A 23,960-nucleotide genomic window follows, 5' to 3' on the forward strand; every position below is an offset into this window, starting at 1 on the left:
AGCCCTGAGTGAGGGTGCACTCCTGCTCTCATGCTGAAGCTCAGCTAAAAGTAAGTTCCTTTGGGCCTGCAGAAAGAGGGAGCCTGATTTACCTGGTTAGCAGTTAAGCTCTTCACTTAGGATGAGCAAACATTCAACAGTGTTTGCATAAAAACAAAAAAATAGAAGAGCAAAATGATACCTGAACTTCACAAAATCCTCACACGATCATTTACCAAATAATGGTTAAAATCTATGTTGCTCTGCAGCAATTTGATGGTAAACCACTGATTACCTCTACTCTGTATCGAGTCAATTACATTTAAAAGGCAGCAGCTCCCTCCATTTTCTTCTTTATCAACTAGATCCCTGTTACACATATATACAGCTCATAACAAAAAACAAGCTCCCTCTAATGAAGACATGCAATGGAGATGCTTAAAACCTCACCTTAATAATATTTCAATCTCTTTCCTTGCTACTCACTTGCCTCTATTTACATCACATTGTCCATCTTCACCTCCATCCCTTTCAAATTATCTATCCACTTTCTCTCCTTGGTATAATCAACCAGTTCACCATCTGATATATACTCTTTTGTAGCCATACTGCAATTGCTTGCTTTGTTTCTTGGCTGCTGTATGTGTCTTTTTTCCCTATTCAATCCTTGAAACAGCTGCCTGCCTCACTGCGAGTCATCAAAGGAGCAAAAGATAGCGATCTGTATTAAATCCTAATGAGAAAAAAAAAAATCCACAGCTCCTTATTTACTTCTGCAGTATAATTAGGAGTTCCAGTGAAACAAATAACTATTTACAGAGAACTAGTGCATACTAATGCATGAGGTGAAATTTTTTCATCAAGAGACAAATATAGTATTTAGAGTTATTTGAAATAGCCGTTGAAAATGTAAACAGCCTAAAATTACTAGATTTTTTGTGCAGTGGATCACTTTATCCCTCTCCTAAATACAGACCTTTACAGCATGTGATTGCTTTTGCTGTTCTCGTAATCCAATTGGCTGAAGTAGCTCTCTGCACGCTACCTTTATTCATGTACAAGTGCTGTAACTACAAGTTGCTTCTGTTCATTTATATGTTTCTGTATCAAATATAGAGTCTGGAAATTTCATATTATACTGTAATTTCCTTGTGTTTCTGTTTGCCTGTGAAGTGCGCGTCAGATGCTCTCTTGACTGACTTCCACAAATTAGCCATTAACACCTTTGATATTTGACATAAAAAATAATTCTGGCTATGCTCAGAACATTTTCCGCTCACAGTATACGCATTAAGGAGCCAAATTCCTCATTATGACTCCGACTGGAGAGCTGACTTTACCTTACAATTCTATTTTTTAAAGTTCTGTTTCCTCTGAAAATTTGCAGGCAGTACCTCATAGCGAGAATAAGATTCCTCTGCAAAAAACGGCAAAGTTCACAAAAGAAGCTGTATGGTTTCTATGAACAAAGCTTTCTGGTCCCCTCCTACAATTCTCCATTTCTAGAATTCTGCCAGGTGCATGCAGTTCATCCTATGTGCAGAGAAGTGCCTCTGAGCATTTTTGTGGAACTAGAGGGTGAAGAGTTAATTAAGGTATGGAGTTCTTTAGATGTGTGCAAAACATTTGTTAAATATAAACTAGCTTTAATGAGTATCAAATGATCTACACTCCTGACTCAAAGCTGTTGGCTTGAGCCACAGACTGAGACTGAAAGGCAGAAGACAGAGGGAGGAAGAATAGTAAACTAAAAGGGAACAAAAAATAAGGAATGGGAGTTAGGAACAAACAGGGATGTAGCCTGAATGTACATATAGCTCTGACAGGGGCATAGCTTTCTGATCTCAACACAAGAATCTATTGTGGCAGGGGTCTCTAAATAAAAGTCATAAGATGGCAAAACATGGATCTGAGATAAGGTGCAGCACAGTTCCACAGAAAATCTAAGCCTTCTTCCCAATTTACTTATTTTTCTTACCGCTTGCATAGCTTCATTTGCAAGAGCCCTGGCTTCCTTGGCAACTTTTTCAGCTTCATCTGTGTAATCCTTGATGTTAGTATAAGCATTGAAAGCAAGTGTGGCATTGAAAGAGAGGTTTTTGGCTTCAGCAAGGATTCTGTTGGGATGGGAAAAGTAAACACACCATTAAACCTACTATCAGAGCTCAACAGAACATAATATCCTACTTTTTTAAACCCAACAGCCTGTATTTCTAAGGCATTTCTTTAGACAGCAATGCTACTCTTGAGACTTCAGGAGTTCTGGCATCATTTGTTTAATGGAATTCACATTTTATCTGTGCAGAAAGACATAAAACCCAATGTTTGCTAAAAGAGGAGGTTCTGTGAGATAAAAATGGATCAGACACTAAGAAAAGAGAGTGCAGTGCTTAACACTATAATCCAGATAACATAGATTCATAATGTGGATTTATAAATTATGTGTTGAGCCAGGCAACTCAATGAATTTTGCACTGTAAGAACATGGGGGGATCATCACAGACATGTTTTAAAGTAGACTCTCTGAACAACTGATTTCTTGGTCTGGCTGCCAAACACAGAAACGCCAGGTTTGGAGGAGACCTCACTGTCTAAACAAAATACTAAATGTTAATTTTGCTGACGGAAATGGAAAACATAAGCAACAATGCTTCATATTGAATGGGATGTTCCATTTACATTAAATACACCATTCTAATAACTATAATTAGATTAAAAGGTAATTATAAACAAATAATATTTCCTGGTGCAGGGACTGGACCTCAGCTAACCCCCCTTCCATTTGTGACCAGCAGGCTGGCAGAATAACTTTTGTTGCATTCTCTGTGTGATGTATTCAAATATTTTCTACAAAGAAGTACTGCACCTACAGAATTAACTTGAAGACAACTGTCTCAGTATACATTATGCTTGATGCCTATGATGCTTTTCCTGAACAAAGGGTAAATGGGCTAAAATCCCTGCTTGAACTGGACAAGAATGGATTTGAACTTGGAGTTTTGCCTCTCTGGGAAATGCTCTAGCCATCAAGGTGTATGGCAATATAAGGGAGGCAGGGATTACTCCTGCTGGACCTGTTCCAGCTTGTTTAAAATACTTAAGTCATTGAGACAGTGTGTGTGGAAGAAGGAGAAATTAATTCTCTAACCTAGTAATTAACCTATTCTCTGAGGACAGCTGGGCTCCAATCCTCACTTCAATGAGTATTTAATGATTTCTACAAAACGCAACAGGGAAGACAAACGGGACAGAAGGTATACTCCCTGGACTCCACATGTAGCTAATAGAGGGACAGAGATTCCCTTTAGGCTATTGCAGAAACAGCATGACTCAGCTGCCTCTGCATCACTCCTGGAAAAGCATGTCTCCTTCCTCTACTACAGATGGAGCTCACTAGGCTATAGTAAGTTTTTGTGACGCTCTGTTAGAGAAATGTGCAGCCCAGAATAGCTATCTAGCTAGTAGCTCAAGTACTGCTTCAAAATATGGTTCAAACCCCTTCTGGTTAGGAGGGAATGGAGCTGAATTTACCAAATACCAATGACGTTTACTCATCAGCAGGCTATTACCCATAAGGGAGAAGCCTATACTAATATCTCCTTGTATACAGGAAAAATACCAATTTTTTTCTGGGTTAAATTCAGGAACCGTTCCATGTTCTAACTCTTAAAAGAGCATCCTCACCGTCAATCAATATACTATTTGAAGCCTTAGGGGGTGACTGGAAAGAAAGGGCTATCCCTCAATTTCTCCTGTAAGATGAAATGGTACTTTTCAGCAAATTTAATATTAACTGAAAGACAACCAAGTGCCAGCTGTGAAGATATAGACACATTTTTGAATTCCCAAGAGAGATAGAAACTGCATATTCCTGTAAAGTACGACTGTTTAATGTCAATCCATGAAGTAAACAGCTTTATCCTGATGCAGGATTACATAGCACCTCGGTATTTCTTTCTCCTTTGAAATTACGTATCTATCTGACCACATTAGAAATTTTAATTTTGAACAATTTGTTTTTAGGTACATTTTGGGAGAGTGTTTTGAGACCACTAGAGGGATTGCTGTCCGTCACTATGGGGGACTTCTGACAGTAAAAAAACTAGCACCACAATGAGGGTCTCCTACCAAAATGGTCATCTTAAAAATAAAAATACTGCTTGTTTTTAACAACTGTTTATGAAAACACACAGTGGGCTCTGTAAGACAAAGTTCAATTTTTTTCACATCAACATAGCAGTAAGTATATGGTAAGTTAAACTGTGTTATGAGTGTATCTGAGGGCAGTGTTTGCAGTTAATGCAGGCTATAAGCATCACAAGATGCATGAAACAATTTACAAAAGATACTCGCACAAATTAATCAACTGGATAGTTGTATGCTCATATAGAATACTGGTTATTTGTATACTTCCAGTGACAGATGTCAAAGTCTAAGAAGAATGCCCTTCAATTTCTGTCAAGCAAACCTGCTTCATGATTCTATCATTACCAATGAATGGCTGCCTTACCCATCCAGTATTGCAGATGATTCCTTCAGCTGGGCTGCATGGTTCTCAGCTTGCAACACCTTTTCTGGAAGCATCCTGTCCTGAATTTCTTGTGATAAGTCGTCTATTTTATCCTTCAGCTGATCAGACATTGGCTGTATCTTATCTGCAATGCCTTCTACGTACTGAAAATGATGGAAGAAAGGCCTTTAAGCAGTTAAATGCAAGCACTCTGTAGCCCTTTATATATATATGTGTGTGTGTGTGAGTATATTTTCCTTGTGAGGTATTATTTCATAACTTCCCTGTGCTTTAAGACTTCAGGGAACTAATATGGAACGAATAAAGGAATGGGTGAACTGGAGAGCAGAGGGGACACAAAAGAATATTTGAAGAGCTACTTGCCTCTCTTGAGCTTAGAAGTTTTTAATTTACAATTAAGGAACTGCACAGTTTAAAAGTATCTTATAAACTCTAATTCGGATTTCTTTCCTAAATGTAGATGCGTACACAGTTATACTAAATTGTTGTTGCGCTCCACAATAATAACTAACCAATGACAGAAGTTTCATGTTTCGGGACCCTTTGACTCCAATGTATGTTTGCTTATTAATGTATCTTAGTAAGAACTATACTTTTTGAAGACCTGCCATTCCTGTTCCAATAAGCTGTCTCAAAGTGCTTCCTTTCCCATTTCTCCAAAAGGCATTTTTCCATTCATTATAACAAATTCCAATGAAAGATGAAAATATTTCCAGAACTAGCGATATTTCAAGATATTTTTTTTTGTGTAGCTAAGACACTGATCTCAAACTGTTGATAAAACTTTTAAGGCAGAATTTTCAAAAATGTTATGTGAAATGAGAGTGCAATTCTCTCCTCTCCCTGATCTATCTAGACTTGTTGCCACAGGCAAAAAATTATTTCTAAAGTTTCCTTCTGATACGCACACACAGTTTTTGTGCAGATAAATCTACATCTAGATCACAAAGTCGCAGTGAGACTGTGAATGGGTCTGCTGCATCTGCAATTCTAAAGATAGTCAGTACCACAATCACAATACCATATTTATAAAAGAAAGCAGAGTCCATGAAAAATTATGAGCTAGCTCTTTATGTAATGCAATGAATCATTCAAATTTCAAAGTTAATAATTTCTATATACCAGATTAGCTTTTCTGCCATACAGCAATGGAAAAATGATTTCTTCCAGTTAAAATATTCCAACATTGACAAATAAAAAGAAAAATCAGGTGTTACTTTAATTATCTATTTTGCTTCCATAATGATGCTTTGTTGTACTAATTTTCAGGTAAGGATGATAAAACACTCACGGCTACAGCTAAGCTGATTTCATTTGCAAGTTTGTTGGCTTCATTAAGGACATCATTCCCTTCCTGCAGGCTCTTCTCAACATCTTGTCTGCCATCTTCTACAGCTTGCTTCTTTTTCTATAGGATGTGTTCACACAAAATAAAATATGAGTTGCTTACTAGAACGCGGATGCCAGTTCAAATACCAGCATCCCAATACAAGACTGCATTTGGTCACCATGCCACAATACCACTTGTGGAATTCTCTGAGCTTTCAGAGCAAAGATAGTGACAACAATAAAGCACATATAATGTAAGATATCTTTCCCCTTTCCTCCTGTCCCCAGTCATGTATCCCCCTCCCACACAGTAGGTTTTTTTGTTGCTCTATAACAGAGGTAACTGACTGTAGTACTATTGCAAAATGAATCAGAAAGAAGTTAGAAATCCTAATCTTTACCCAGATGTGCAAGTTCTTCATTTTAACAATCACCTTCTCTGGCTATGAAGGCAAAATTTATCAAAATATTCTGTTCCTTTCCTATTTACGCCCACTGGTGTTTCACTAACTACTGAATGCAAAATAAAAGATGGTGGTTTGAAGCAACCTTAGGATTCTTGATTTTACAACTAGTAAAAATACTGCATATTGTGTAATAATGATGGACTTCTGAAAAAGGAACTGGCAGTTTCCTGTGCAAGATCCATTGAATACCACAGATTAGTTTGATAGGTGACCATGGCATTCTAGCATTAAGAATGCTGTGATGGCTTCTTGATCAAAACAGGGTTAAAATAAAGCAAAACAACTCCTCAAAACAACCAGGTGGGCAGGACTGCTGAAAAGGATGCCTTCAGGCACTCTGATACTGTGATGAAGAGAATATTTTAAAAACTGAGATAGCAGGTAATTTATCCAACCTTTATCCATCCACCTTTGGGAAGAATACACACAGAACAGGGATCACCTAACTTCTTTACAGCACTATATTTCCATAATTCAATCAAGCCCACAAATCTCTGCTGAGAACTGAGGTCTCGGAACTCTAACCTCATCATTGTACATGAGGCGAAAGCTCTTTGAGATACAAACAGAGCTGAAACATTTATCTTCATTAGGTTGACTCTCCTCTTTATGTCTTGGTTAAATGCTTGTTAATGCACAGTATAATATGCTCTTTAAGTCTCTGCAACTTAAATTAAATCACAAGCAGACCCCTCTGCTATGAGAGAGATCATTTATAACAGCTACTAACTACAGAGGATAGAGTTTGATTTATTACTTTCTAATATCCACATACCCCCTTCAGTCTTCTTCCCAAGGGCTGGAAAGGGAGATGAAAGTATAAGTTTTCTAGGAGCAGATACATGACAGCAAAGATTTTAACTGAACTCTTATTTAAATATCTTGAGCACAGGATTTGAATTTTACATGACTATTTATACTGGGATGAATTTAATCTCCCCCAGAATAATAAATCCAATGCACTCTCCACTCAGTGTTTAAAAGCAGATGATATTATTTTGATAAAGCTGTGGAGTAATTCTACTTTTAAAAGTCAATGTATTTCCTCATTCTGAGGAACATGTTTCCTTTTAATTACATCAGATACAGTTATATTAAAACAATATTTTTGTTTTGCTTATATTTTTGTTTCAAGATTTAATCATGCAAAGTTTCAAACTTTCATCAGACTCCAAGTAATCAAGGATACAACTTGTCTGCACTCACCTCTACCATGGTCATATTTTTTTGGTTGACTGCAGATAAACGATCAGCCTCTGTAATTTTACGCGTAGCTTCTCTTAGTAGATCTCGAGCATCATCAACTATGGTGTGGTAGTTTGCTATCTTGTCCCAGACCTCATTTTTAAGATCCTCATTTTTCTCACTGGGCTCAACAAATAATTTCTTCACCTTGTCCAAAAGATCTTCTGCATTCCTGCAATACACCACCACCCATGATGGCACTGAGTTCATATTCCCTACACCGAATAGTCTGAATATTCTTAATAACAAGCAAATGAAGTAGACTTCTAAATTAAATCTCGAAGTAAGTTTCAAGAGAATACATGCTTAATAAAGTGAAACAACAGTTGTTCTTAAGCTCTTTCTTAAAGAGGTTTTTAAATGCCACTAAGGTCCTATTTACGAAGTAGAAAATATTCAAATATTCTCCATTGAAGACTGTTTTGTCTTTTTTTTCTTTTGGTAAGTTACCATTCTTGAGGTCTGACTAGTAAAGCGAGGTGTTCTGAAACATTTCAGCCTCTTGAAAAGATTTCCTTCATTCACATTAATGTGACACATGACACTAAGTGGTTTCCTACCTTGAACTGAGGGGGATATGTAGATATGCATGCTTTCAATCTGTCTTGGAGAAGACAAACTGCTTTAGACAGTCAAAAAACACAAGTACTTTCCTGTGAAATAAACAACCCCCAGGATCCTTGGATTTATGACTTCCAGTAGTGAAAGAATTTTGCTTATCTGAAATAAATTTTGGGATATTTTTAATGAACTTTGGCAACACAGAAATAGAAGGTTCACAAGTGCCTGCTTTTGGCAGTGGATACAATATTTCTTGATCATCAGAGAGTTGCTGCACCCAGTTTTAAAGGACTGGAGTACCGGAGTCTTTATGCCCTGTCATTTGTCTGCCTCATGAGAGCAGGCCATTGAATCAGCTTCACGTAATGCAACACCACTGTGTTAATACAATGATACGACAAGGACAGCAAAAAAAAAAAAGACAACAAAGAAAAGAGGCACTTCCAAAGCAATGCTTTAGAGATAAAGAAAAATCCTAAGTAAACAGAAATCTGTAGGATAGATAATACCTACAGAAGAAATCTATCGCACCTAGAACAGATTAAGTTTTTCTTCCTGTCTCATTACAGCAATGTGGCTGAAGAAGCTGTGTGGAAAACAAGAACTGTATTTTCTATTTTCTGAAAAACATTGCAGTTTGGCCTGCCTATAGTCAGTTCCATTAGAAACCTTCCAAAAATAAACACATAAATAAATGCACACAAAAAAAATAACTGAGAGGTGGAAAAGATATGCTGCCACTGGGTATAATGTAGATGAAGGATCTGAACCAGAGCCAAGGAAAGCCAAATTGTTACGTTTGCTTTGGGATTTTCTGAGATAGATTCCCCGCCCCCCCCCCCCCCCCCCGCCCGCCCCCATCTACCCTGCCTGTGGTTTTGATGAAAAAAAAAAATTCACGTTGTGAATTTGCAACTTCTGAGGACAAAATATTTAATGAAAAATTAAATCCCAGTATTGACACCCTGTCACAGAAGTGTAGAAAGGAATTCAGAATTTCTCCCATACCTCCTCCATTGTTCTTTGTATAAGCAGCTACTATCTTACAGTTCCGGCAAATTTTGACACCTTTATGACTCTGCAGTACTGGAGGAACAGTACAAGATAGATGGATCTCCTTTTTATGCCCTTGCCTCATAGCACAGTCCAAACTACCTATCTGTCCAGTAGTCTACCTCAAAACTCCTTATTGGTGCTCTAAAGATAACACTTCCATATCGACCTGTTGTGCGTTTTTCCCTCTGCTTTTTCTAATGAAGTACAAGGCAATAAATCTGCTCGATGTAATCCCTTGCTTTATGTACCAGAATTTCTGTGTGACTGGACTGCACCATATTACTTGAAATACTATCATCTTGTACATTTAAGCTGAGCTACTTGCACTGGATACCTTCCTAGAAAAAGAAGAAAACTATACAAAGTGCTTGAAGTGTTAGAAGAAACAATCACAGGTCTGGCCTAACACCTGGAATGCTGTATGGTCTGGATCCTGAAAATGAGTACAAGGCAACAAAAGAAAGATTAGAAACTGATGGTAAAATGATTAAAAAAATAAACTGTATATATGCGAGAGTCTAAATATATTAGAATTGTCCTATCTGGAGGAGAAATGAAGAATATAACATCATGAGTAGCATGGATAAGGTGATCAATTGTCCAATGTCTCTCCAAACACAAAAATGAAAAATTCAGGAAGCAAAGTCAAAACACAGGAGGCATCTCTTCAAATACTCTGTGGCTGAGTTACACAATTCATTCTTACAGGAAACTGGATGATAGAAGTTCACAGTGGCTCAAAAGCCATCAGATAAATTTATGGAAGAACAAGTCACACAAAAATAAAGCTATTCAGCATACCAAATAGAAAGATAGAATTCTGGCTCCCAGCATCCCTTGATAGCAACTCAGAGGCATCCGAGAAAACATGTAGGAATGTTATAAAATATTGAAAGATTTATTTCATAAGTATGAAAATCAGGGTGGTTTAGGACAGAAACTGATGTATTTTTAACATGCTCTTTTTAGAAAGAAATTATTGACTAACGTGCCATTTCAGTACATGAAGGCAATCAGATTACAGACTTGATTTGAAAAGTTTAAAGGAAAATAAATGAGGGAAAGAGCTGCATATGTAAGAGAAGTTTTGCCATCTATGAAAGCAAGAAGACTTTACTTCATTTGTCTTCTTCATTTAACTTTTGAGAATTCACTGAAAACATAGGAGAGGTAAGAAGAATCCACTGATTCTTGTCATTCTGTTCTTGGATGAAATCCTGAAAGCAGAATACAATCACTGCCAACAGACATGTGACCAAAGAGTAAACATGATTAACTACTTCAAAGTGATCATGAGACTTGCAGTCAAAAGCAAATATTTCTAAATGAGTCTGTAAGAGTACATTTGAGCATAGTGATCCACACACATGCGTGCGCACACACACAATTTTAAGAATGATTAATTTTTCTTCATCCGTTTTCCTTGCAGAATGCAACCTATCCACTGTTTTACTACATTATTTAAGTAGTTTTAAGACATTTTTCTTTAAAAGGCAGTACTTTATAAAAGAGTTTCAGAAAACATGATCTAGGGACCTTTCCTCCCCACCCTGTAATCCGCAGTGACTAATTTTCCTTCTGTTGAGTTCACTGCCAAAATTTCTTGGATTTCAATGACTGCCTATAAAGAGGTAATCTATCCTTAAGATAAACCATACAACTTTGATCGAAATCAGTGAGTATATTCATGTGTATCTTCGTATAAAATGTTTTCCTTTGCCAGGAAATGAAAATACTCACTTTGCACATTTCAGGAAGAATGAGGGAGAGAAGTTCTTTCCCTCAAAAAACCTCTACTGCATTTCCTACTCTAGCTATTGGGCTAGAGTAGGATTTCATGATAGTCTGACAGTTTCATGTTGTCTGTAGCATTTGAAGACTAAGAACACCTTGTTTGAAAGGCTTCCCCCCAGTCTGCCCTAGAATTGCATGCAGCACTTTCAGAGGTTTGGCTAATTTTTTCTCATGCCTCCTTTTTCCTAGTTTATTTCTATGTGTGTGTGAAGAAGGGATAGAAGAGGCTCAGTGGAATCAGAAGAAAAAGCAATAAAAAATTGCTGGAAGATAAGTTTGCAATATATCCTTTCTCAAGAGAACAGAAAGTGAAGCCATCAGAATTATGGGAAGAACTACTGTACTGGTAGGATTTTCAGAAAATGATCGGCTTTATGAAGTGTAAGATAGGCAGTGCAAATCTGATTCTATACTGCTTGGAATTCTTAACTAATCTTGTATTCTATTTACGTCTCCTTACAGTATGCATGCACCTGACAACTGACATTTTCAGGCCTGAGTACCTCTATCCCAGACAGTTTTCTGAGCCATCACAACTTCAATGGACCACGTAGCTGCTCAGCTGGATTACCTGCTAGTTGTTTCCTTTGGTGAAGTGCTAAGCAAAGCCTAGCTCTAGGAATATACCTGGTCTGACTGATACAGAAGTAACAGACTATCAGAATTTTAACTTCAAGCCAAGTATTCTTCTGGATCAGGTAAGTTTTCAGCATTTTGCAAAATGCTTTGTGAAGTGCTGCCCATATAATTATATATACATATATAGTTTTTATTTTTACAGATAGCTAAATAACCAAACCCTGGGCTTCTGAGATTTGGAATATTCTAATCTACACTATTCTATACATGGCAAAATACATCCTTTTGAATGTCTATGATGCAGGACAAATTTTGCAGACAGATAATATTTTTATTAGACCAATTAGTTTTCTAGAAAAAAACCCAAGCTTCTAGACATCCGGTCTGAAGTGGAAGCTAAAAACAAACTGAGAAAAATTGCTTAGAATTTGATTAGAAATGTTGCTGGTACCTATGGAGCAGAGAAGTAATTTCCTAGGGATTGCTTTCCACATACGTAAGCATTTCCAAAAGTGCAAATACTACATTAACAGACATGAAGTATTAGACTTTGCTTTCCTTCAAGTTTCTGTAAGACCGAGCTTGAAAACATGGTTGGAAAGGATGACAATAACATTTACAAGAATCAGATGTTATCACTGGGAGGTTGAAGACTGAGGTCTCTCTACTCACTTCAACTCATCTTGAGCTATTCTTTCTTGCGTATTCAGGTCTCTACTTCTCAAATCTGCGATCATTCTGTCAGCCTCACTCTGCAGTTCTGGAAGACTCTTCTCCAAGGTCTCATCTTGGGTTCCAAGTGTCTTGTTCAGTTTTATAGCATCTTCATTTGCAACTGCGGTGGGGGGGGCAAAAAATATTTATGTAGGGAGTAAATAAAAACAACAGAGAGGCTTTAAGCATCTGCCCATCAACTCTATCAGCAAGTAGAATGCAACTTGTGCTGGTTATTCATGCTGTGAAATATAAAGGATGGCTAATCCAATGATCAGTAACAAATGAGAAAATGTTGTATGTTTCATCAAACCCTTTATTATAGCTCACTTTTAAGCACAATAATTAAAGTGAAGAAGTCTTTATATCCAGTATAAGAAATATATTGCTCCCCTCCTCCTCCCTCTGAAAGAAAGAATTTGCACTCAACCTTTGAAACAGCAGAAGACAATCTGGTATATTGCTCACAGAATTAGGGGGCAGTCAGTACAAACAATGAAAATTAGATTTAACCCACTTTTGGAGAATTTCAAAATATGTCATTTTTAGCATTCAGACTTAAAAGTGCTAGGAAGAATAAATGACTGGGAAATTTCAGAAAAAGGAGAGAGAAGAGGAGTGAAAGACACCCACATATGTCTAAACCTGCTCGTGTTTAGAAGCAGATAGACAGAAATGGAAAAGAAGGGTATGAAGTTTGGAATAGATGATGGTACACTGTAAATGTATTATGTGTTTGGAATACCTGAATTATTCCTAACGAATAAAGCTGTACACGTGGTATCAGATTCAAGGACTGACTAAAATCTTTCTGCCATAGCACACTACAACTTATTAGAATATACACTTTCAGAAGCAACTAGGTTATTTACAACAATCAATTCCATCTTCAATTTTAAAAAATACTGCTGCTTTTCCGTCGGCACAGGGTTCCCAAGTAATTGATTTCTCCAAAATAGCACAGCACAGCTCCTGGTTGGCATAGCTACTTCTGAATATTTTAAATTAAATTTTTCATTGAAGAAATTAAAATCTGTCTTCCAAAATCCAAATAAATTACTATTTCATCTACACATTGGGTAGGTTTAAAGCAAATTATGAAGAAAATTCTAAACCAATGATGTCTTTGATTTGCTGGTGAGAACTGAGATTTGGATCTTTAATCAAGAGTGGTTTTTTAAACTGGTAGTGAGGACTGGAAAAAGACTACACTTTGCTTAAACGGATCATGGATCGCTTCTGTGCATTATGTTATGTATCATTATTAAGTTACCTCAGGCCAGGAATAGGCATATATTATTTTTTAAAAAATCTGGAATAAATAAATAGTAATTTAACCACTCTGAATATTTACCTTAAAAGGGAAAATGGGTATGTTATCTCAGCTTTTGTTAGGTTCAGGAAAATTTATGAGTAGCTTTATCTTTCTCTTCCATCCTTCTCTTTTTACTTTCTAGTCTTAGTATATTGCAAACTATCAGAGTCCAGTGGCAGTAAAAGATTTGGATGCAGTGACACAGATGAACATAAGGAGGTGCAAAGCTGGGGAAATTCCATAGTTAAGAGGAAAAACTAGTTACAGGTGCTCAGAAGTTCAGAAAGTCAGCAATTGGTTCAGTACAAGTGGATCAATGGTCAGAGTTTGGTCGCTACAAATCACTACAAACTTCTCACTTGTAATAAGGAGCTTTTATGGCTTGAAGAATTCCTTGTTTCCCTGACATTTAGGGAGTCATCTGTCAGATCTACAATCATGTACTTCTGAGCACTGTCATTCTCAAGCACTGCCTTCAGTCAATGGAAAGAAATAGGTCCTTTCATGGCATTTCGTCCTAAAGTTGTTGCCTACTGGCAACAAGTACTAGGGAGCTTGGGGTCACAGATACAGGCCTGCATTCCTAGAGATCCAAAGTACTATAACTTTCAGAAGTCTTTAAGGAACAATCTAGCAATGTCTCATAGGTCAAAAAGACAGAGACAAAGAAGGTATAGGGCCAATATGCAGTTAAAATGCCATCAAATTTTAAAATAATGTAGGAAATGGCTCCAACATAAGGCGAAAGTTTATCCTCAGTTTTTGAAAGACGGTGATCTTGAATAGGAAGACAACTGAGGGTGGCAATCAGAAATAAGGATATAGAAATTATCACAACCAGAGGAAGAACATTTTGAAGTAGTCAAGCTGGAATGGCCAGAGAACTGCTATTCTAGAAACCTGAAATATCTGGTGCATGACATTGCAAATCCAGAAGGAAGACCTTTTGACTGAGAACAAGCAAATGTAGTGCCTGTTCTGAAGAAATGGGAATTCTACTAAGGCCTGAGAACTTGCTTTGGAAGTAAGCAGAAAACAGGATGTGGAATAAATGAATGTGGTTTTATTTTTTTTCCAAAGGTAGCACATGTCAGACTATACAGTTTAATAACAAATCCAGTTGAATATTTTCATTAATGATCCTGCAGAAAGAAAAAAAAAAAAAAGGAAGTCTACTGATAAAATATGCTTATGAGGAAAAGTTGTAAGACAGTCTTCCTAGAGAAGGGTTGGAATACTGTGCAGAAAGAACTGGGTGAGCTTCAAAATTGAAGTAATCAGACTGGAATGAGACTTAATAGTAGAAAATATATGGCTGTAAAGTAAACAACAACAGAAATTTCATCTGTAAACTATGGCTTTGCCAGTTAGATATAAGGTATGAATGAGAAGAACATAGCTATAACGTGAATCTCCAATGGCACCCAGCTGTGAAAAAACCAAAATGCTATCCCAGAATGTATTAGGAGAGCTGACATAGGCAGGTTTTACTGCTACTGAAGTGCAAGACACTGAAGCAACCTCATTTCAATGCTTGTTACCTGTGCTCAGGAAAGATGAACCTAATTTTGAACAGAGGAAGGGAAATAATGTGAAGGTGAGCAGGAGATTTGGGAGAATATGCTTTAAGGTGTTTTAGTCTAGAAAAAAAGGGGCTAAAGGAGAATACAATTCCTCTCTACAAATATAGTTGGGGGTGGGGGAAGGAGGAGAAGCACTATGGAGAGGAAAAAACCTATTTGAACTAAAGAACAAGGTTGGCAAAAGAACACACGATGATAAACTAAACATGAATATTTTTAGCTAGAAATGTAGTTATGCAGAGTTCTGAAACTGCCTCCTGTTCAGATTGTGTGTATTTGTGGGAACTACTTTGAAGATGAGGGTTAGAAAGTTTATGATAGCAAGGGAGTGGATGCAGCAACCCAGGAGGTATCTTTCAGTCCTGTGCTCCTATATTTCATCTTTTCTTAAAATGCTAACTTGGCCACCAGGCATACACATTGATTTTAAAGTCTTTGTCTACTTCTAAGATACTGCATACATTTTCTTCATTCCCCTCAATGTCTTCTAACTCTGTACTTCCTGTTGCTAAACCTGCTTGAGGAAACTTTTGTTTGAGTTACAAACACTGGGCATAAAACTTGTGGAGCAAAAAATTGGTTTAGCCCTTGTCATCCCAAATTCATCTTGAAATATGAAGAACCTGGTCTTTTGTTTAAAAAACTTCTTGAAGACTTGCTTACTTTTTCTTGTTGCTTTTTCCACATTTATTTCATGTCAAAGTTGCATGTCCTAAAGATATCCTAAATTGCTGTTCAGTTCAGCTACAGGGCATGTACTGGGAAGTGTTACATGAAAGGCAATATAAAATGTATTTTATAGCACTTGGACAAAAGTGGAAACTTTCCCTTTCAATGAAATGGACCTTCAGAATCATAACTACTGAAATCAGTACTGTAGTGGGAGTTTTGAGGAAGAAAGTACAGACCAGTATTTTTCAAGTAAAAAACCTGCCTGTGATTGCCAATCATTTTCATATTTTTCAACCATTATCTTATTTAATAGCTCCATGCAATATATAAGTCTTGCTGCTCAAAGCCATCTACAATACTTCTGCGTGTAAGTCTTTACTGCATTTGTAAGTGCAGTGAATCAGCTTGTGGAAGAGAGAGAGAGTTGGCTCCATGCCACTACTTAGGTAGGGTTAGGAGTCACTTGCAAATTCCAAGCTGCAGATGTTCATTAACAGCAAGTAGTAATGTATTTTTGAAGTAATTTTGGGGAATTAAGATGAAGTGCTAAGGTACCAAGTGCTAAAATGACATCAAGCTTTTTTACCAATACATGTTTTTAACTGCTTTGAAAATAAACAAAAGCTAAACCCTGTTAGTTACTTCATCATAATAGCTTTTCTTGAAATAATTGCAAAAAACCTGAAGAAACATACTCAATATTCTGCTAGTCTTTGATCATAATTACCAATGCACTGTTTATATAAACTGCATCTGTAGACTGCAAATAGTCTGAAGATAGTCGACCATACTTTCTTCACTAAACATTTAAAGCACATAACATTTCTCAGTGAATAAACTCTTCCTCACTGTCTCTCAGACCCTCTTCCCCAGCATCCTTCAGCTTTCTTGAGAAACAATTGGCATATTTTTCTTTTCCCAATACCTTCAGCAGCTTGGAGAATGCCTTTGATGAACTGTCCAAGAGATTTCGCTCTGTCATTAGTCCTCTCAGCATCCTGCCTGGTTTGCTCACCATCTGCTGTCACCTTAGTAGCCTAGTGATCCAAATTCAGAAAAAGTATAATTAATAAACAGGACAAGGCTGCACTATGCAATATTCCTACTGGCTGAATCTGCATACAAAACTTTCCTCAGGCAAAAGGCAATCAATGAATTATTGATCAGATGCATGGGAAATGACATGCTCTGTTCAAGTACACAATTATATTTTTTTACCTTTTCCTTTAAATGGAAATTGGAAGGCTTTATTTTAGGTTCTTAGAAACCCTAGTTGTGTGCAACAGCACACAAAGGGAGACAGGATGAAATTATTCACTGAATTTGCTTAAAGAAACATTGTTTGGAACCTTTTAATAGATTCTTCAGGGAATACTTTCCATAGTTTCACAATTGTGTGCTTTCCGATTGACAAAGTGCAGCAGATATCATGACCTCCTTGCCTCCTCCCTGGAGGCACTCTCAAAGAGACAGTTCATGCCAACGAGCAAGAAGAATTTTAAATCAATACATTAATTAAATCAAGAAAGAGAGAGGACAAAAAGTTGGGTTTTTTCAGCTCTAATGCTTGAAGTTGTTTGTTTACAACATCCTGGGGTGCTCGGTAAAATTTTAGCTCTCTGTAACTAAATGCTTTATAATTTTATTGAATCACAGCAGCAGCAGCAGGATGAAGACAGACATCTGCTGCAGACCTGAAAAACATGCTAAGGAAAGGAATCAGCTTAAGACATTCTGCTTAGCTCTCAAGGTCCCTATCTACAAAATGGAGACATTTTTATTACAAAGCAGCCGACCATTTCAAGCAACAAAGCTTGTTAAACTGTATTCTAAAGCAAAAAAAAACCTCAGTTTTTTTTCTTTGGGGACTGCATTCCCAAGAAATGTCTCGAAGCAGGGCATTATGATCTTTCCAGTCTCTGGGAAATGGCTAGGTGGTCAATAATTCAAAATGAGCTTAAGTTTTCTCTGACTTGAGCTGTACAAACTGTTTTCTCAGTTACAAAAAACCCCCTCACATTTCAATAATAGGCAAAGAGAAATAGTATCACCTTAACAAATTTATTTTTGCCTTTTTAGTTTCTAGATGGAAGCCCTCAAGATACATCAGGACAGCTGGGTTTCTGAAATGAAATCCCTGGCATTACCATACCGCTTACGGTTTTGGTCTACTTCAGAGTAGTTACTCTGAAAGTAATTTATATGAAGATGGTTCAGGTAAATAGAATTATATGGGAAGAATTAAGAATCCATACTGACTGGGGAGAGTTGGTTCTATTTCATCCCTATATCAGTAGAAGAACATGGCTTTTCACATTTATACAGCTTTAATCGTGCTAGTGGTTACTTCCTCTAAGATTTACAAAACCCCTTTACCTGCCTGGATACAGAACTAAAATACTGTCACAGTGAGCTGTAAGAGGCAATTGGGATAGGAAAAAGGCAAAACCAGAATGGTCTTGATGGACCACTGCTCTAACCCAGATTGGCATTTCTGATGTCATATCATTCCTCAGGTAATTGAGAACTACCTTATCATTTATTGTCAAATCCTCCACAATCAGCCTTTTATTCTTTGGTTTTTATGTACTTGGAATTTTCACATTCACTTTTATTATACTCTGTAATATTTCTAAGTCCTTTACTACAAATGGTGTTTTATAACTTACATAAACTTTTCTTAGTTTTGATTACTTTTGCCACATTCATGTTAATTCCAATTGGCCACTTTAACCTCTCAATATTTATGACTGAATGGCATGTACTACATTTTTGCGCACATTAATCTGTCATTGAACAGTTTTCATTTCCTCTCGGTGACAGTTCTCTTTAGTACTTAAATCCCATTCAGCTCCACTGAAGGCTTTCTGTATTTTGCCATTATATGCTTTGCTGAAAAATAACTTTTCGCTTCATTATCTGGTGTGGCTTTAATTCCATAAACCAAATTAAATGGCAAACATCCTTCACACTACTTAGCCATTCCATGGCTAATTAAATGTTTCCATTTGTTAATAAAGTCCTACTCATTTTCTATACATTCAGTTTACTACAGTTCACCATTTCTATAAGGTCAGTCTTCAGCATCTCCTAACAGTTTAAACAGGCACAACAAACTTTTTCTGGGGGAGCAATAAGGGTCAGGCAGACTGGACCCAGAACAAGGGTTTGGAATGAATCTTCAAGAAGTCTGGACACAAATAAGACTTTTTAGCATAAATGAGATCCCTACCATGGAATCTAGTAAATAAAGTATCTGAGATCAGTGAACCTGCTTTGGTGATGTTCACAGCTTGTACTTAGTAATGAAGGTTACATGGAAGGCCTTGTCCAAATCTGAAGACTATTAGCCATTTAGCAACTTAGACTATTAGCAAGTATCAGCAATTACACACATGGTTTTGTTTGTGTGTTTAGTCTGAGGTCTTAATCAAGCCATAAGAAACTCCTCTGGATGGCATCTTGGGGGGAGCCCTACAGGAATTTCTCCAGCTAGTGAGCTGCACACCACAGGACGAGTAAACACAGACCTCACTGTATAGATGGAAGTTCTTGGCTCTCCCTCGAAATACTTCCAACTGTTGCAAACTAAGTTGCCTCTGCTACCACTTTCAGAAATTTTTGAGCTTGAGAAATTCAGTGGTATGGGAGAAATGAAAAAGTTTACAAAGTCAAAAGAAGCACTTCAATCAAGAGACGTGATTCTGATCCCTGTCTTTCTTGAAGGCTCTGAAGGTAGCTAATTAGAAGGGAAGAGGGTGTTTTGACTGAAAGTAGTGAACTGAAAGGAAGTGAAGAGTCTGAGGTCTGCCTCTGGTGGTAGATGTGGGAATGTGCATGAAAAAGAAAGTAATTAGTGCAAGAAAGACATGAGGATTTCTGTATGGCAGAGTGAATGAAGGAAAGAATATGATGGAAAAAAAGAAAAAGGAGTGCTGCACTAATATAAGAGATCACTGGTTGAAAAGATACCACAAGGAAGCAAAAACCCCAAAGACAATACTATTGTCTTCTACATTTTATCTTAAAATGGATAGAATTTTTTTTTCCTGGAAATAGACCCCTCACCAGTCCTCATGAACATTTTTCTTCATCACTACTGGTTTCACTTTGAAAATTTAGTGAGCCTGCAAATCAGACACAGGGAAAAATTTTATTACCTATGGTTGTACGATGTGCTCCAAGTGTTAGCCATTATGTGCTTATCGGCTATCTCTTGATTTGGAAATGAGACTTGAACATTCTACATCAGGACTCACTCTTCTTTTTGGGACATTACTCCTACTTACAAACATAAAAAGAGAAGGGTAGGACTTGCCACCAGTTACCAGTCCCCAAATTAAAAAAAACAACTGCAATCCAGTTAACAACTCTCTGTAAGGATAACTGGAAATCATAAGGCTACTTACTCATTGCAACAATGGAAAACTGCAGAAAGGGAAGCAGTGATAACCTGACCACCACACTAAATCCCCTAAGATCACATCTTCAATATTTTTCCTTCCAAGACTAGTCTACAGATGGTCAGAATTTGCAACATTATTTTAGGTGATCTCCATGGGAGATTAAAATTTAATTTTTGGTGGTGGTGGTGGCAATTGGAAAAGGGTACTAAAAAGAGCAGCTATGCAGATGAAAAAAATATGTCTTAGCCTAAAATTGAGAAATCTTAATACAAGAAATATAATGTTCCCTGCTTGTAGGGCTGTCATGAGCTAAAAATCCATGTAGAGTTAAAACTACCACAGTTATTTCTCGCTGAAAAATAAAAGATCAAACAGAAGTGAAAAAACAAACTTTCTTTACAACTCAGAATCAGAGTAGGTATAGATAGATACCTGGGTATGCATATGTGTGTGGGTGTATAGACACACACATACACGCATACACATGCAAACACAATACAGATGCTTTCTTACCCACTACCCATGATTCCATAGGTTTTTTTCAAAATTTAATATAATCCACACAAACAAACGAGTTTCTCTGAGAATTTTAGTTCTGTAAGCCATGAACAATTTTAAGACTGGATGCTAAAACTGTATGGGGTTTAGGTAAATTCTTTCAGGTGTATATTCATCAGTATGTTAACCCATGTCTTTCTTATTTGGCTATTTCAGTGCAGGGAGCACAACTCATGAACATGATTCTTGCTTGTCCTTCATATTAATATATTTTGGACAGCTGTATTTTTATTGTGGCTGGTCCTTTTCCCTATTTTTTCTCCACTAGGTGGCACAATTTATATTATTTTCTTAGACAATGTCTTTTACTGACCAAAATAAGGTCTATATTGAAATAAAACTTTCCTAATAAAAAGAGTAAATAGCACATCGATTGAAATCCAGAAGACTCTCACTACCCTCATAAATGAAACATAGAACACATATTTAAATAAACTCACACACCTTGTGCATATATTTGAATTCTCCCATTAAATATTTTCCCTATTTCAATTACTTCATTCATTGACTCTTAATGAGAACTTGTTATTTCTTAAACCAGGACTTCCATTGCCTTGCTATAGAATTTCTTCAAAATAAATGAATCAGGCTAGGCTACCATTTGCTCTACAGCTCCTGTAGAAACAAGCCAACACAACAGATGATAACCCAAAATGGAAAATAAACCTGCAAAACAGCAAAACTTTTCCTATAATCTACTTGAGATGGTTGGGCACTAAGTAACTATGAGTGAAGCCAGGCTACTTGTATTGCAACAGGCAATCTTGAAAGAGAAACAGGCTGAGAACTATTTTGAGACAGTCACACTCAGGAGATTTGAAAGGGAATATGATGAGATGGTGTTGCTGATGCAGAAAGCAGATAGCCTTACCAGAGGCAGTACTAACGTTCAGAAGAAAAGGAAGGAAACCAGGCAGTTCAGTTTCCGAAAGCCTCAGCCAGTCAAAGAAAAACTCCAGACATGTGAGAAACTGTGTGGTAATCCCATGGTTTTATTGCCATTAGGTTTGTAATTTAACCTGTAGCTGAAGTCATGGGAAAGCCCATAAATGCTATATCAAGAACTCTCTTCCCTTTAGTGTCAGCTGTTCCAAATAAGCTCATTCTTGGGTGCACCGTATAAGCATTATAGTTTTCTTACATTATAATAAAGTTTTGCAGCAAATATATCTCAATACATTGAGCCCACAAAAACAGGTTGTTAGAGGACTTGCTGCCATTTCAAACACTGAGACTGAGAAGCATCTTATAATTCATCTATTCATTCATGTTTAATTCATATTCAGAAGATTTCTGTCATTAAGCAGCCTTAACCAAACCCATAGACCCCAACATGATCATAGACTTACTCTTGTCAGTAGTTCATCCATTTCTGTCACCAGGGTATCCAGATTTTCTTGTGCTAGCTGAAGAAGTCTCTCTGGTGCTCGCTGAGGTGAAAGCAAATGCTGTTGGGGAAGAGAGGAGGGAGAGTGAAAATCTGTACTTAATGGATCTCAGTGCTTCCAAATATTGTAGAGAAGAAGGATCAAAATTTTCCTTTTCATTACAGCATGCAACTCTCTTTTGTCATTTACTCTTGTGTCACATCCATCCAACATACTTTTCTCAGGAATCTTGACAACTTTACATAGTTTAGTGAAGGACCTGTAAGTATGGTACGGAACATAAAGTATATAAAAAACATAACTGCTTCTTGGACCACCAGCACAAACATCATTTTATTTGTATGCGACATCACTTTTTCTCTGCCTGCAGTATAATTCCTTGCATATATATACATAAATTACTGCTGCAATATTTATTTATTAAAATAAGTAAAAATAAATAACTGTAATAACTATTTATCAAACAAAGCAAGTTTGAAGTAATTAAATCTTGAATTTTTCTTCTTCCCTTAACCTACTCACGGCTGTATGTTTGAACAGATTCAAGTACAATTGTACTGAAGCCCTGTTATTTATGTATGTGAACACTGTGAACATACCTTTAATTCCTGTGTCATGTTCTCAAAACCATGCAACATTTTATATGGAGCAGGCAGTGGACCACTAAGGTTAACACTCAGGATCATCTGGTTTAGCCGATCCAAGTCACTGAGAAGGAGTCCTGTGCATTCATCATCACAAGCTGGGGGGAAGAACAGCAAAGCTTATTTATTCCTGTTAAATGTTTAAGACATATGTTTGAGTTAGAAATTTTATGGCACACATATAGTTCTGTGAGATGTGAGAGGTAAGACTAATTTCAGATAATTTACCCAAAAGCATAGTGTGAGAAAAGATGGAAACAACAAGTAGGGAACAGGAAAGACCTTATTGCTTAGGACTTTGTAATGGGACAGTTTAATAAGAAACATGAAGAGTAAAAATGGTAGGCTTACCTCACAAAAAGAGGAAATAATTAACATTGTCCATTATGGACTAGCCAATATAAAATCCCAAATTAGACAAGCAGTTTGGATGACATTTGAGAAAAGTAGACAGGTAATTTCAAAAATCTAACAAGAAGTATAGTATGGTTGTGGACTTGAATGTAAGAAAAAACTAAAGAAATCTTACAATTTACATAGTTTATAGTCATATAACAACATGGCCAAGCATGCTTAACTTGTAAAGCGAACAGTAGAAAGAGTCCAGGTAAAAACACTGGTAAGTTTTCTTTTAAGAAATGCTTTTCCCTACCTCCTTTCACTAACCAGCTTACAAGCTTTTCATATATGCTTCCTTTCTTGCAAATACTCTTTAGCATGAAAAACACTAGTGTGTGCCTCATATACCAAAAGGAGTTTGCGTTTTTCTCCCCCCTTGCTTTCTATTAACTATCACAAGAAATTCTCATAACCTTAAAGTCGTGTATCATTTATGCTGCAGACAGGAATATTCTTCATCCACAACAGAGTTGTGGGAATGACTTTCTGTTTCCCCGCATAAAGATGCTACACAGGACCAGCAAACCTAAACAACATCTCAGGAGATGGAGCAAACGGTGAAACAATGAATTCCTGGTGCTGTTAAGAGACATGAAGGGTTTTACCTAAAGTTTTACAAGTATGTAATTATTTATTTCAGCAACACTCCTAGGTAGCTCGATGGCTAAAAAAACACTAAACAACATGTATGTTTCTGTAGAAAAAGAGAAGTAATTTTCAACAGATAATTAATTTTTTTC

The 23,960-nt window shown here is 36.9% G+C and overlaps 1 protein-coding gene across 1 annotated transcript in view; it reads right to left on the minus strand.

The window, feature by feature from the left end:
• Window positions 1-23,960, minus strand: part of LAMA2 (laminin subunit alpha 2) — a 287,602-nt gene that overhangs the window by 68,152 nt on the left and 195,490 nt on the right. Inside the window, exons 33-40 of the mRNA XM_059831458.1 lie at window positions 22,777-22,919; window positions 22,139-22,237; window positions 16,751-16,862; window positions 12,214-12,376; window positions 7,513-7,723; window positions 5,802-5,918; window positions 4,490-4,653; window positions 1,958-2,096 (exon numbers count right to left, since the gene is read on the minus strand). Of these exons, the coding sequence (XP_059687441.1) occupies window positions 1,958-2,096; window positions 4,490-4,653; window positions 5,802-5,918; window positions 7,513-7,723; window positions 12,214-12,376; window positions 16,751-16,862; window positions 22,139-22,237; window positions 22,777-22,919 (1,148 nt within the window). The remainder of the gene's footprint in view (window positions 1-1,957; window positions 2,097-4,489; window positions 4,654-5,801; window positions 5,919-7,512; window positions 7,724-12,213; window positions 12,377-16,750; window positions 16,863-22,138; window positions 22,238-22,776; window positions 22,920-23,960) is intronic.

Source organism: Gavia stellata, chromosome 2 (assembly GCF_030936135.1).
Source record: "Gavia stellata isolate bGavSte3 chromosome 2, bGavSte3.hap2, whole genome shotgun sequence".
NCBI classification, from domain to species: domain Eukaryota; kingdom Metazoa; phylum Chordata; class Aves; order Gaviiformes; family Gaviidae; genus Gavia; species Gavia stellata.